Source organism: Scyliorhinus canicula, chromosome 13, assembly GCF_902713615.1.
Source record: "Scyliorhinus canicula chromosome 13, sScyCan1.1, whole genome shotgun sequence".
NCBI lineage: Eukaryota > Metazoa > Chordata > Chondrichthyes > Carcharhiniformes > Scyliorhinidae > Scyliorhinus > Scyliorhinus canicula.
Genome location: NC_052158.1, coordinates 34,371,767 through 34,386,368, shown reverse-complemented (window position 1 = coordinate 34,386,368; position 14,602 = coordinate 34,371,767). Strand labels below are relative to the sequence as shown.

The window sequence follows — 14,602 nt, the reverse complement described above, 5'->3', positions numbered from 1 at the left end:
AGGACTTGGACAGGCTAGGCGAGTGGGCAATGAAGTGACAGATGAAATACAATGTGGAAAAGTGAGGTTATGCACTTTGGAAGGTGAAATGGAGGCATTGGCTATTTTCTAAATGGGGAGAAGCTCAGGAAATCAGAAGCACAAAGGGACTTGGAAGTCCTTGTTCACGGTTCTCTTCAGGTTAATGTGCAGGTTCAGTTGGCTGTTAAGAAGGCAAATGTAATGTGAGCGTTCATGTCAAGAGGGCTAGCCAAAACCAGGGATGTACTTCTGAGTCTGTATAAGGCTCTGGTCAGACTCCATTTGGAGTATTGTGAACAGTTTTGGGCCCCGTATCTAAGGAAAGATATGCTGGCCTTGGAAAAGGTCCAGAGGAGGTTCACAAGAATGATCCCTGGAATGAAGAGCTTGTCGTATGAGGAACGGTTGGGGACTCTGGGTCTGTACCCGTTGGAATTTCGAAGGAAGAGGGGGGATCTTATTGAAACTTACAGGACACTGTGAGGCCTGGATAGAGTGGACATGGAGGGGATGTTTCAACTTGTCGAAAAATCTAGAATCCTTTAAAACACATGAGGAGGAATTTCTTAAGCCAGAGGGTGGCGAATCTGTGGAATTCCGCCGCAGAAGGTGTGGAGGCCAAATAACTGAGTATCTTCCAGAGAGAGATGGATAGGTTCTTGATTAATAAGGGAATCAGGGCTTATGGGGATGAGAAAAATATCAGCCATGATTGAATGGCAGAGCAGACTCGATGGGCCGAGTGGCCTAATTCTGCTCTTGTGTCTTATAGTCTTATGGAAAGAGAGCAGGTTGAGGGAGAGAGAGGGCAGACAATGGAATGACAGAGGGGAAGAGAGAGCGAGTGGGTGACTGGAGGACGGAGAGCAAGGGTGGGAGGAGAGAGAGGGGGAGAAAGAATGATCAGGGGGGAGGGAATAGAGGAGAATGATGGAGGGAGGGTAAAGAAGAGAATAGGAGGGAGGACGTAGAAGAGAGAAAAGGTGGGAGTGAGAGAGAGGAAAGAGATAGAGGGTTGAGGAGAGAGAGAGGGAGGTTGGAAGGAGTGAGAGAGGGGAAAGAGATAGAGGGTTGAGGAGAGAGAGAGGGAGGTTGGAAGGAGTGAGAGAGGGGAAGAGTGGAAGGAATGAAAGAAAGGATGGGTGGGAAAGCGATAGAGGGAGAGGGGGAAAAGAGGGAGGGAGGATGGAAGTGAAAGAAGGTGGGAGTGTGGAGCAAAGAGAGGGTGAAACGAGCAAGAGAGGGAGAGTGAAGGATGGAGAGAGGGAAGGGGAGAGGAAAGAGGGAAATGATGAAAGGTTCTGAATACAGAGTGAATGTTTCCTCTTGTTGGCAACTTGAGGCCATCAATATTAGATAGTCACTGAGAATTCAGAAGAGACTTGTTTTCTCACAGATTCGCCACCACCACAGGGAATAGCTGAAGTGAACATCATGTGAGGGGAAAAGAGACACGGACATGAGGTGTCCAGGAATAGTGGGTCCCAACGATCAATGTAGATGAGAGACGGGAGGAAGCTGAGTGCAACATAAACACTGACTGGATGGGCTGAATGTCCTCTTCATTTGTCGTGTGCACAATGTACAGTCCATCTTCTTCCTCTGTCACTTATTGTCCAGACTCTCTCTTCCCTCAACTTCAACCTTTCCCCCCACCCCCCTGTCATCACATCTTTTTCTGTACCATTCCTGTGTTTGTGTCTCTCTCTCCTTCTCCACATTACCTACACCGTCACTCACACGGATAAGGGAATGCTGTCCAGTGCTGAGCACTGGGGCTTCGGAGCCTGCCTATTTCTATTAACTTGACTTGTTTTTTTTTACCTTTTGGTCCTGTTGACAGGGTCCGACTGGCCCCCCCGGTCCATCAGGACCCCCCGGACCCATGGGCGAACCTGGGGAGAGGGTAAGTCTCTTCAATTGTCTCCGCAGAGATTTCTTTCCGTGCTGCCAATTTCTGGTGTCTGGGTATCGTGGTTTGCGGCTGACTGTCCCTGGGGATTCGGATTTGTTTTAATTGTCACATGTACCGAGGTACAGGGAAAAATATTGTTCTGCATACAGTCCAGGCAGATCGTTCCATACGTGGAAAAACACATAGGAATGGCATAAATACACAATGTAAATACATAGGCACAGGCATCGAGAGAGCATACGGAGTGTAGTACTACTTAGTAGAGAAGATGTGTGAAGAGATCAGATCAGGCAGGAGTCTGGTAACAGTGGGGAAGAAGCTGTTTTTGAGTCTGTTCATGTGCGTTCTCAGACTTTTGTACCTCCTGCCCGATGGAAAAAGTTGGAAGAGTGAATAACCCAGGTGGGAGCGGGGCGCAGGGTGCGCCAAGGGAAGAGTTCAGGCCTGACGGTTGGACTGAACACCGAAACTCTGCCCGGGGCAGGCGTGGTCAAACCTGGGATTTCCCAATTGTGTCAAAATCAGAGGCATTATTCATCTTAGCCCACACAGCTCAATGTCGGTGTTGTGTTTTTTATCTGTTTGATTTTCCTCCGAGTATAGCAGAGGTGAAACTAGTTTCTGAATGTACAGGAACTTTATTCATGGTGTTTTAGATATAGTTTAAGAAGTCTGCACTCTAATTCAGCTCTCTGCAGCTCCTCGTAGCTTCTACGGTGGTTTATTTACTTGAGTCTGAGTCAGCGCCCAGGCGTAACCAATCAAGCACAGTGAATATCAATTGGAAACACACTCACCCAATCAAACCTGAACACTGTGTTGAACACTGCAGTCCAATCATTGCCACGCAGTGTTTTTCCTGTGATTGGGTCGGAGCGCACACAGAGCAAAGTTATCTTTGGAAAATGTAGCGAGAGCTTGCAGCTTCATGCACATGCTCCCCACATAAGGAGCAGGCACGCCAGTGGAACACTGGCTCCTGCGTTGATGGGCCTCCACCCTTGAGTCGATCGAAGCGTCTGCAATGATGCACATGGGAGAGTGCGCACTGGCCTCTGGGTCGGTGAGATCGAGGATGGTGGTGGTATGGGTGTGCCCGAGTGTGAGGTGCATCTTAGTGTGGCGTGTGCAGTGGTGAGGTGTGCTGTGTGTGTGGGTGCAAGTGTTATTGTGTGCGTGTGAGAATATGTGTGAGCGTATGTTATTGTGTATGCGTGTATGTGTGTGTGTGTGTGGAGTATTGAGGTGTGTTGGTGGATGCGCGAGAGTGTGGGTGGGTGTGCGAGAGAGTGGGTGTGCGTGAGGGTAAGTGTGGAGCAATGAGTGTGAGAGGGAGTGGGCGAGTGTGAGAGGGAGTGGGCGAGTGTGAGAGGGAGTGGGCGAGTGTGAGAGGGAGTGGGCGAGTGTGAGAGGGAGTGGGCGAGTGTGAGAGGGAGTGGGCGAGTGTGAGAGGGAGCGGGCGAGTGTGAGAGGGAGCGGGCGAGTGTGAGAGAGAGCGGGCACGTGTGAGAGAGAGTGGGCACGTGTGAGAGTGAGTGGGCACGTGTGAGAGAGAGTGGGCGCGTGTGAGAGAGAGTGGGCGCGTGTGAGAGAGAGTGGGTGCATGTGAGAGAGAGTGGGCGCGTGTGAGAGAGTGGGCGCGTGTGAGAGAGAGTGAGCGCGTGTGAGAGAGAGTGGGCGCGTGTGAGAGAGTGGGCGCGTGTGAGAGAGAGTGGGCGCGAGAGAGTGGGCGCGCATGAGAGAGAGTGGGCACGTGTGAGAGAGAGGGCGTGTATGAGAGAGAGGAGGCGACTGTGAGAGAGTGGGCGCCTGTGAGAGAGAGTGGGCATATGTGAGAGAGAATGGGCGCGTGAGAGAGTGGGCGCGCGTGAGAGAGTGGGCGCGCGTGAGAGAGAGGGCGTGTATGAGAGAGAGGGGGCGCCTGTGAGAGAGAGTGGGCGCCTGTGAGAGAGAGTGGGCGCCTGTGAGAGAGTGGGCGCGTGAGAGAATGGGTGCGCGTGAGAGAGAGTGGGCGCGTGTGAGAGAGGGGGCATGTATGAGAGAGAGGGGGCGCGTGTGTGGGGATCATAGAATCATAGAATTTACAGTGCAGAAGGAGGCCATTCGGCCCATCGAGTCTGCACTGGCTCTTGGAAAGAGCACCCTACCCAAGCCCACACCTCCACCCTATCCCCATAACCCAGTAACCCCACCCAACACTAAGGATAATTATGGACACTGTAGGCAATTTAGCATGGCCAATCCACCAAACCCTGCACATCTTTGGACTGTGGAAGGAAATTGAAGCACCCGGAGGAAATCCACACACACACGGGGAGAACGTGCAAACTCCGCACAGTAACCCAGTGGGGAATTAAACCTGGGATCCTGGAGCTGTGAAGCAACAGTGCTACCCACTGTGCTACTGTGCTACCCCATGTGCTGTTATTAGGTGCAGTGTGCGTGTATGGATGGCTGGGTAGTGACAGAAAGCTCAAGTCTATGTGCATGACGGGGCTCTCCACGTTTGGGGAATTTTAGTTCCCCTGGTTGCTTACTTCCAGCTTCCCCAAATTGGTCCCCAGGTACAGATTGGTGGACTACTGATCTGTTCTCTGATGCTGCCTATTTTGAATTACAGAGACACAGCGAGACAGTGGCTTCTGCAAATAACACAACACGCGGATGATCCCCTCTTGTATTTACAGTTCATAATTGGTTATGTTGTCATCTGTCTCTCCTTGGAATTCAATGGCATTACCATCACCCAATCCCATATCTAACATACCATTGACCAGAAGCTGAACTGGATTAGCCATATAAACACTGTGGCTACAAGAGCAGGTCAGAGGCTCGGGGCACAATTCTCCGGAAATCTGGTAGCGAGCGGGAATTGCCACAAACTTCCTGGTGCTCGGTCCAGTGAGGCCAGCAATGCTATTCAAAGTTCATTGGTCCACTTAATGCAGTTCCACAGACTTCCCGCCGGGAATGAAGGTTCACCAGCTGATTCGCCAGCACCGCACCCACCAGCCCCCTGCTAACAAATTCAAGCAGCGCTTGCTCAGCCAGTTCCAGTCATAGAACATAGAACACTACAGCGCAGTACGGGCCCTTCGGCCCTCGATGTTGCGCCGACCTGTGAAACCATCTGAAGCATATCTGACCTACACTATTCCATTTTCATCCATATGTCTATCCAGTGACCACTTAAATGCCCTTAAAGTTAGACAGTCTACTACTGTTGCAGGCAGGGCGTTCCACACCACTACTACTCTCTGAGTAAAGAAACTGCCTCTGACATCTGTCCTATATCTCTCACCCCTCAATTTAAAGCTATGTCCCCTCGTGTTGGTCATCACCATCCGAGGAAAAAGACTCACTGTCCACCCTATCTAACCCTCTGACTATCTTATATGTCTCTATTAAGTCACCTCTCAGCCTTCTCCTCTCTAACGAAAACAACCTCAAGTCCCTGAGCCTTTCCTCGTAAGACCTTCCCTCCATACCAGGCAACATCCTAGTAAATCTCCTCTGAACCCTTTCCAAAGCTTCCACATCCTTCCTATAATGTGGTGACCAGAACTGCACGCAGTACTCCAGGTGCGGCCGCACCAGAGTTATGTACAGCTGCAGCATGACCTTGTGGCTCCGAAACTCAATCCCCCTGCTGATAAAGGCTAGCACACCATATGCCTTCTTAACAGCCCTATTAAACTGGGTGGCAACTTTCAGGGATTTATGTACCTGGATGCCGAGATCTCTCTGTTCATCTACACTACCAAGAATCTTGCCATTAGCCCAGTACTCTGCATTCCTGTTACTCCTTCCAAAGTGAACCACCTCACACTTTTCCGCATTAAACTCCATCTGCCACCTCTCAGCCCAGCTCTGCAGCTTATCTATGTCCCTCTGTATCCTATAACATCCTTCAGCACTATCCACAACTCCACCGACCTTTGTGTCATCTGCAAATTTACTAACCCATCCTTCTACACCCTCTTCCAGGTCATTTATAAAAATGACAAACAGCAGTGGCCCCAAAACAGATCCTTGCGGTACACCACTAGTAACTGAACTCCAGGATGAACATTTGCCATCAACCACCACCCTCTGTCTTCTTTCAGCTAGCCAATTACTGATCCAAACCGCTAAATCACCTTCAATCCCATACTTCCTTATTTTCTGCAATAGCCTACCGTGGGGAACCTTATCAAACGCCTTACTGAAATCCATATACACCATATCAACCGCTTTACCCTCATCCACCTGTTTGGTCACCTTCTGAAAAAACTCAATAAGGTTTGTGAGGCATGACCTACCCTTCACAAAACCGTGTTGACTATCGCTAATCAACTTGTTCTTTTCAAGATGATTATAAACCCTATCTCTTATAACCTTTTCCAACATTTTACCCACAACCGAAGCAAGGCTCACAGGTCTATAATTACCAGGGTTGTCTCTACTCCCCTTCTTGAACAAGGGGACAACATTTGCTATCCTCCAGTCTTCCGGCACTATTTCTGTCGACAAAGACGACATAAAGATCAAGGACAAAGGCTCTGCAATCTCCTCCCTGGCTTCCCAGAGAATCCTAGGATAAATCCCATCTGGCCCAGGGGACTTATCTATTTTGACATTTTCCAGAATTGCTAACACCTCCTCCTTTTGAACCTTAATTCCATCTAGCCTGGTCGACTGAACCTGAGTGTTCTCCTCGACAACATTGTCTTTCTCCAGTGTAAACACTGATGAAAAATATCCATTTAACGCTTCCCCAATCTCCTCTGATTCCACACACAACTTTCCACTACTATCCTTGATTGGCACTAATCTTACTCTAGTCATTCTTTTGTTCCTGATATACCTATAGAAAGCCTTAGGGTTTTCCTTGATCCTATCCGCGAACGACTTTTCGTGTCCTCTCCTCGCTCTTCTTAACTCTCCCTTTAGGTCCTTCCTGGCTAACTTGTAACTCTCAAGTGCCCTAACTGAGCCTTCATGTCTCATCCTAACATAAGCCTTCTATACACAGATATAGTGTGTTATGTACAGTGAGCATGTGTTTATACAGTTATAGTGTTTGTCATGTAGAGTGTGAGTGTGATTATACACAGTTACAGTGTGTGTTATATACAGTGAATTTTTATACATAGTTATAGCACATCTTTGTCCAGTGAGTATGACTATACACAGTTATAGTGTGTTACATACAGTGCTATGTACCATGAGTGATTATACATAGTTATCGCATGTGTTATGTACAGTGAGTGTGATTATACAAAGTCATAGTGTTTGTTATGTTATGTACAGTGAGAGTTTGAATATACACAGTTACAGTTTATGTTATGGACATTGGGTGTGATTATACACTGGTAAGAAGTATGTTATGTACAGTGAGAGTGTAATTATACGTGGTTACACTGTGTTGTATAAGTTGTGAGTGTGATTATACATAGTTATAGTGTGTGTTATGTACAGTGAGTGGTTAAACACAGTTATAGCATGTGCTCTGTACAGTGAATGTGATTAGAACATTAATACTGTGTTATTTACAGTGAATATGATTATACGCAGTTCTAGTGCATGTTATGTACCATGTGATTATGCAGTTATAGTGTGTGATGTAAAGTGAGCATATATAGATAGTTGCAGCGTGTTTTATGTACTGAGTGTTTATACACAGTTACAGTGTGTGTTATTTACAGTGAGTGTGATTATACACAGTTCTAGTGCATGTTATGTACTGTGTCTTTATACACAGTCAGTGTGTGCTGTGTACAGGAAGTGTTTATACAGTAACAGTACGTTTTATGTACAATGACTGTGATTATAAGCAGTTCTGGCATGTGTTATGTACAGTGAGTGTTTATACACAGATAAAGCAAGAGTTTTGTACAGTGAGTATGATTATCACTGTGTGTTATGTACAGTGAGTGTTTACTTTCAACTGTCCCCCACTGAAATGGTTTAGCAAACCACTCAGTTCAAGGGCAATTAGGGATGGGCATCAAATGCTGGCCCAGATATTGACGACCACATCCCAAGAATGAACAAAAAATACTAGTGATTATACACAGTTATAAGTGTGTGTTATATACAGTGAGTATTTGTACACGGTATATAGTGTGTTATGTACACCTGAGTGTGATTACACAAAGTTAAAGTTTGCGTTATGTACAGTGTGTGAAATTATACACCATCATAGTGTGTGTTATGTACAGTGAGTGTTTAATCACAGGTATTGTTTGCGGTATGTACAGTGAGTGTGATTGTATAGTTATAGTGTGTGTTATGTACAGTGAGAGTATAACACTGCACAGTTATAGTCTGTGCGATGAGCACTTTTCCACGCATCGTTCTGGCACATGTTCTTCATCATAGTTGTTGAATTTTGCAGTCTCTGCTGTTTTGAACATGTGCAGTGTTATCTGTTTGTCTTTTAAAAGGTGTGCTTATTACCTTTGAACGCCTAATCTCAATCTCATTTCAGGGCCGTAATGGCCGGTCCGGTCTATCTGGTGCTGATGGGCTTCCTGGGCCTCCCGGTACTTCATTGATGCTGCCGGTAAGTAACGTTGTGAGGGATGAAGGCTGGGATAAAGACGGGACCTTGAGGGGTGGGGTGGGTTGTGTGCCTCTTTGGGAAGAATAGCAGATGTGGGCCCTTTGGTGACAATCCCAATGTCAAATACAGTGACAGTAGTTTATGCTTAATTAGTCTATCCATAATCCCTGATGTTCACCAATTCCTGAAATCTCCTGCTCACCTTCTCCGCATGAAGCCCTGTCCCCTCTGGGGGCGGGATCCCAGTGCTGTAATTTAAGAGAACTCCCGACATGAATTGGAGTCAAGTTCAAAGTCCTCTGTTCATTGTTCATTCTGCACTGGTTAATAGTGTGAAATTACAGGAAACGATTGTGTGTCTCCAGCAGGAACACATTGTGAAATTACAGGAAATGATTGTGTGTCTCCAGCAGGAACACACTGAGAAATTACAGGAAATGATTGTGTCTCCCCAACAGGAACACATTGTGAAATTACAGGAAATGATTGTGTGTCTCCAGCAGGAACACACTGTGAAATTACAGGAAATGATTGTGTGTCTCCAGCAGGAACACACTGTGAAATTACAGGAAATGATTGTGTGTCTCCAGCAGGAACACACTGAAATTACAGGAAATGATTGTGTGTCTCCAACAGGAACACATTGTGAAATTACAGGAAATGATTGTGTGTCTCCAGCAGGAACACATTGTGAAATTACAGGAAATGATTGTGTGTCTCCAGCAGGAACACACTGAGAAATTACAGGAAATAATTGTGTGTCTCCAGCAGGAACACACTGTGAAATTACAGGAAATGATTGTGTGTCTCCAGCAGGAACACACTGAGAAATTACAGGCAAAGATGAGAGAATTTTCGTTATTTGTAATTGAGAATTTGATTGATTCCCCTGACTGCTTCAGTCAGTCTGCAGACTCTGTAGTAGGGTCACTGAGCGTGTCCCGCTGGTACAGAATCACAGAATAATACAGTGCAGGAGAGGCCCTTTGGCTCATCAAGTCTGCACCAATGCATGAACGACATCTGACCTTCCCACCTAATCCCATTTGCCAGCACTTGGCCCAACAGATGCAGGCCAAGCCAGAACCCTGACTGAGAACGACCCCGACGCTTCAATGATGGAGAAACGGCAGACAGCAGTGGACTGTGAAACTCTGGTATGTTCCCCCAGTGGGCCTGGTTTGTAATTGGAGAGATTACCTGAGCCATGTGCTTAATCCTGACCTCGACTGTGCCCCAGGCTCTGGGTTGTGAGGGAGTTAGGAGGCCAAATGACTCTGAACGTCACTCTCTCCCGTTGTGTTGCACTTCACTTCTCTAACCATCTGCCTCGTGTCCATGCGTGTGTTTTTCCTTTCTGTTTTCAGTTCCGGTTCGGTGCAAGCGGAGGCGATAAGGGACCGGTTGTGTCTGCGCAAGAAGCCCAGGCTCAGGCTATCCTGCAACAGGCCCGGGTAGGTATGGACCCTGACCGATTGAAACTGTCGCTCCATCCAGGCCTCGCTCCAGGAACTCTGCGTCTAATGCCCTACTCCCCAGCCTCCTGTCACTCCTTACTTCCCCAGGATCATCTCTGATCAACCTGGGCTTCTTTCTCCACCCCGCAATCATGCCATCCAGCTACCACGGGATGCAAGCAGCACAGTGGGCGCGAACCGTCAATCTTTGGCAGTCCGCTACTCCAGGACACAGCATGCCAGGGGCAAGGGGGCAGGAGGAACAGCCTTTAAGTACTTTCAAGGGATCATGATTCATTTTGACTGTTTCTCCCGCATCTCTCAGTTTCGTCCTGTAAATGTAGGACAGCCTGCGGGAGACTCATCGGGTGGGGGGGGGGCGGCTGGGGGGCTGGGGGGAGTGTGGGGGAGGTGAAAGGAGGGTGGTGGGCTGGGTGAAGAGGGGGGTGACGGGAGGGTGGTGGGCTGGGGGAAGAGGGGGGTGACGGGAGGGTGGTGGGCTGGGGTGGGGGTTGAAGGGAGGGTGGTGGGCTGGGTTGGAGGGTGGGGTAGGGGGTGGGGTTGGGGAGGAAGGAAGTGGTGAATGGAGGGTGATAGGCTGGGGGTTGAAGGGAGGGTGGTGGGCTGGGTTGGAGGGTGGTGGGCTGGGTTGGAGGGTGGGGGGCTGGGGTGGTGAAGGGATGGTGGGGGGGTGAAGGGATGGTGGGGGGGTGAAGGGAGGGTGGTGGGCTGGGGGGAGGGGAGGAGGGTGGTGGTGAAGGGAGGGTGGTGGGCTGGGGGGTGAAGGGAGGGTGGTGGGCTGGGTGGGGGGGTGAGGTGGGGCTGAGGAGGAGGGAGGGTGGTGAAGGGAGGGTGGGGGGCTGGGGTGGTGAAGTGATGGTGGGGGGGTGAAGGGAGGGTGGTGGGCTGGGGGGAGGGGAGGAGGGTGGTGGTGAAAGGAGGGTGGTGGTGAAGGGAGGGTGGTGGGCTGGGAGGGTGAAGGGAGGGTGGTGGGTTGGGGGAAGGGGAGGGGACGGTGGTGAAGGGAGGGTGGTAGGCTGGGGTGGGGGAGGGGGGGTGAAGGGAGGCTGGTGGGATTGGGGGGAGGGGGTTCTCATCTTTGCGTCGATGTACTTTTTCCCCCATAAGTGAGCACATTGTGACTGTTGAGGGAGCTGTGGTCACCAGCATGATCTCCCCCAACCCACTGCCCCCCCCCCCCCCCCCCCCCCCCCCCGCATCCCCCCATCCTCAACCCTACCAGCCCCAACTGACACAAACAATCCTCATTTTAGTTCAACGGAGTTGTTTACCCTGGAAGTGGGGTTCTGCTGGAGAAGCTGTGACTCCAGGAGGAAAGGAAAATCCTGAAACCTGGAAGGTAAAAGCAGTAAATCTGGGATATGAAAGTTCCCAGAAAAACATGTCTACCTTTGCCCTGTGCACCTCACTGTGGCAGTCCAGTCTTCCAGTGTTACCGGTGACACTGTTACTTGGTGTCTACTGGCAGGTGGGGGGGGGGGGGGAGGGTGAAGAGTGGCCGTTGGGGTCAGGGTGGACAGTTTGATGGAAGCTCAGTTAAGTTAGGCTCCTCGGGCTGAGTTTGGGCTTACTCCTTACAACACAGAAAACCTGCCCCCTCACAGTAGGAGCCATTCCAAGCCGTTTGGTCTTTTCCGAACCCGTCCCACACCCCGATCCACAGCCTTGTCTGAAGCTCTTAGGGCGCAGTCGGTAACCTCCCTGTCTCTCAGCCAAAAGATCCGGGGTTCAGTGTCGCCCCGGGACTTGATGGCCATGGGAGGTGGGTTCCGTAATGCGGCTAAATCATGCGCCAATAGCAGGTGGCAAAGAATGGAAGAGATACCTGGTCAGACTTGCGGTGGAAGGAATGTTGGAGCCTCTGGCACCACCGTCCGTAGCCCCAGACGACAACATGTACGTAATGGTACATGCTGCTGAGGCAACCCGGAACCACTAAGAGAACTGCCACCCGCCGATGGGGCACTGACGAGATGATTTTGGCTTGGGGCAGATTTAACATGGAACAAGGCCGAGAGCAAATGGAGAACATCAGGCCCACTCGCCTGTTGTCAGCCATCGGTAAAGTGCTAGCATCTACATTTAGGAAATGCTAACAGGCCATTTGGAGGTCTTGTGGCCCCCTCCAAACTCTGAGTCCGAAGCTCTGGGTGCAAATGCAGGTCGCCGTGTTAACTCGGTCTTCACTGGGTGACCTGCAACAGCGCCAACACTGGACTGACTCCTCTCTTCCTCTTCCAGCTGGCGTTACGAGGATCCTCGGGGCCCATGGGTTTCACAGGACGACCGGGGCCGTTGGTAAGTCTCCTCCTCCATTCTTCGCTCACAGGTCAGCAGGCTGCGCAAGGGAAGAGTGTAGGGTTGGGGGGTGGGGGGTGGTGTCAAAGAATCATCACCTAGAGCTGGGCAAAGCTGTCACCAAATGGAGTCAATACAAAGAGCAGAGCCTTAAAGCACTAATCAGACATGAGAGCCACTAAGCGGAGGTGGGTGATGGGGATTCCCAGAGGTGCTGACACCTCAGAAGCTTGGAGAGGAGAGGGCAAAAACAATTCAATTTAATGATGGTTGTTCAGTACGTTGCATCAGAGTTGGAGGATTGAAGGTCTAAATCCCGCACTGAGGGACTGCAGAGGGTCAGTACTGAGGGAGTGCTGCACTGTCTGAGGGTCAGTACTGAGTGAGTGCTGCACTGTCTGAGGGTCAGTACTGAGGGAATGCTGCACTGTCTGAGGGTGAGTACTGAGGGAGTGCTGCACTGTCAGAGGGTCAGTACTGAGGGAGTGCTGCACTGTCTGAGGGTGAGTACTGAGGGAGTGCTGCACTGTCAGGGGGTCAGTACTGAGGGAATGCTGCACTGTCAGAGGGCCAGGACTGAGGAAATGCATCACATCAGAGGGTCAGTCCTGTGGGAGTGCTGCACTATCAGCAGGTCAGTACTGAGGGAATGCTTCACTGTCTGAGGGTCAGTTCTGAGGGAGTTCTGCACTGTCAGAGGGTCAGTACTGAGGGAGTTCTGCACTGTCAGAGGGTCAGTACTGAGGGAGTTCTGCATTGTCAGAGGGTCAGTACTGAGGGAGTTCTGCACTGTCAGAGGGTCAGTACTGAGGGAGTGCTGCACTCAGAGGGTTAGTATTGAGGGAATGCTGCACTGTCAGAGGGTCAGTACTGAGGGAGTGCTGAACTGTCAGAGGGTCAGGACGGAGTGCTGCACTGTCAGAGGGTCAGTACTGAGGGAGTGCTGCACTGTCAGAGGGTCAGTATTGAGGGAGTGCTGCACTGTCAGGGTCAGTACTGAGGGAGTGCTGCAATGTCAGAGGGTCAGTACTGAGGGAATGCTACACTGTCAGAGGGTCAGGACGGAGTGCTGCACTGTCAGAGGGTCAGGACGGAGTGCTGCACTGTTAGAGGGACAGTCCTGATCGAATTGTCCTGATTCCCACGAGACTGCGAGTTCAGTATCTTGACCTGTAGAAAGTCTGGATTACCTTCATAAAATCAATGCTCCTTTGGACGTGAATGGTGTGTAATAAACAGCTGTACAATCTGATTGATACCAGACCCCACCCTCGTACTTCACGTGATGCTTTTTGCACTTTGTTGTCATTGTTGATCAAAATGTGCTGTTGTTTTCCAGGGAAGCCCCGGAGACACAGGAAGCAAAGGTGATAGTGGAGATATGGGACCCCAGGTAAGAAACTCTGTGTAGCTCGGAGCAAGCAGATGAGATGTGGGATGTATGCAGTGGATGATCGTGTTTGGGGGTTTTAATGACCGACAGTGACTGGGGGGTTATAGTGAGTGTGTGCTTGGGTGTAACAGTAAGTGCATGTGTGCATAGAATGACAGTGTGGCATAACAGTGAGTGATGGCGTGGGTGCACAGAGTGACAGTGTGTGGGCGGTTGCAAAGAGTGACTGTGTGTGTGTGGGGGGGGGGGGGGGTGGTTACAGTGAGTGACAGTGTGTGGGGGGGTGCACAGAGTTACAGTGTGTGGGCGGTTGCAGAGAGTGACAGTGTGTGGGGGAGGGGTTACAGTGAGTGACAGTGTGGGGGGGTTACAGTGAGTGACAGTGTGTGGGGGGGGGTTACAGAGAGTGACAGTGTGTGGGTGGTTACAGTGAGTGACAGTGTGTGGGGGGGGGTTGCAGTGAGTAACAGTGTGTGTGGGGGTGGGTTACAGTGAGTGACAGTGTGTGGGGGGGTTTACAGTGAGTGACTGTGCGTGTGGGGGTGTTTCAGTGAGTGACAGTGTGTGTGGTGAGGGTGAGTGACTGTGTGCGGGGGGTTGCAGTGAGTGACTGTGTGGAGGGGGGGGGTTACAGTGAGTGACAGTGTGTGTGGGGTGTTACAGTGAGTGACAGTGTGTGTGGGTTACAGTGAGTGACAGTGTTTGGGGGGTTGCAGTGAGTGACAGTGTGTGTGGGGGGTTACATTGAGTGACAGTGTGTGGGGGGTTACAGTGAGTGACAATGTGTGGGGGGTTACAGTGAGTGACCATGTGTGTGGGGGGTTGCAGTGAGTGACTGTTTGGGGTGTTGCAGTGAGTGACAGTGTGTGCGTGGGAGGGGGGGTTTACAGTGAGTGACAATGTGTGGGGGGGTTACAGTGAGTGACAGTGTGTGTGGGGGGGGGGGGTGG

At 50.4% G+C, this 14,602-nt stretch overlaps 1 protein-coding gene across 1 annotated transcript in view; it reads left to right on the top strand.

Moving 5' to 3' along the window:
• The window catches only part of LOC119975553 (collagen alpha-1(V) chain-like), a 233,818-nt gene that overhangs the window by 127,652 nt on the left and 91,564 nt on the right, over window positions 1–14,602 (top strand). The window contains exons 11-15 of the mRNA XM_038815340.1: window positions 1,865–1,927; window positions 8,409–8,483; window positions 9,851–9,937; window positions 12,203–12,259; window positions 13,599–13,652. Of these exons, the coding sequence (XP_038671268.1) occupies window positions 1,865–1,927; window positions 8,409–8,483; window positions 9,851–9,937; window positions 12,203–12,259; window positions 13,599–13,652 (336 nt within the window). The remainder of the gene's footprint in view (window positions 1–1,864; window positions 1,928–8,408; window positions 8,484–9,850; window positions 9,938–12,202; window positions 12,260–13,598; window positions 13,653–14,602) is intronic.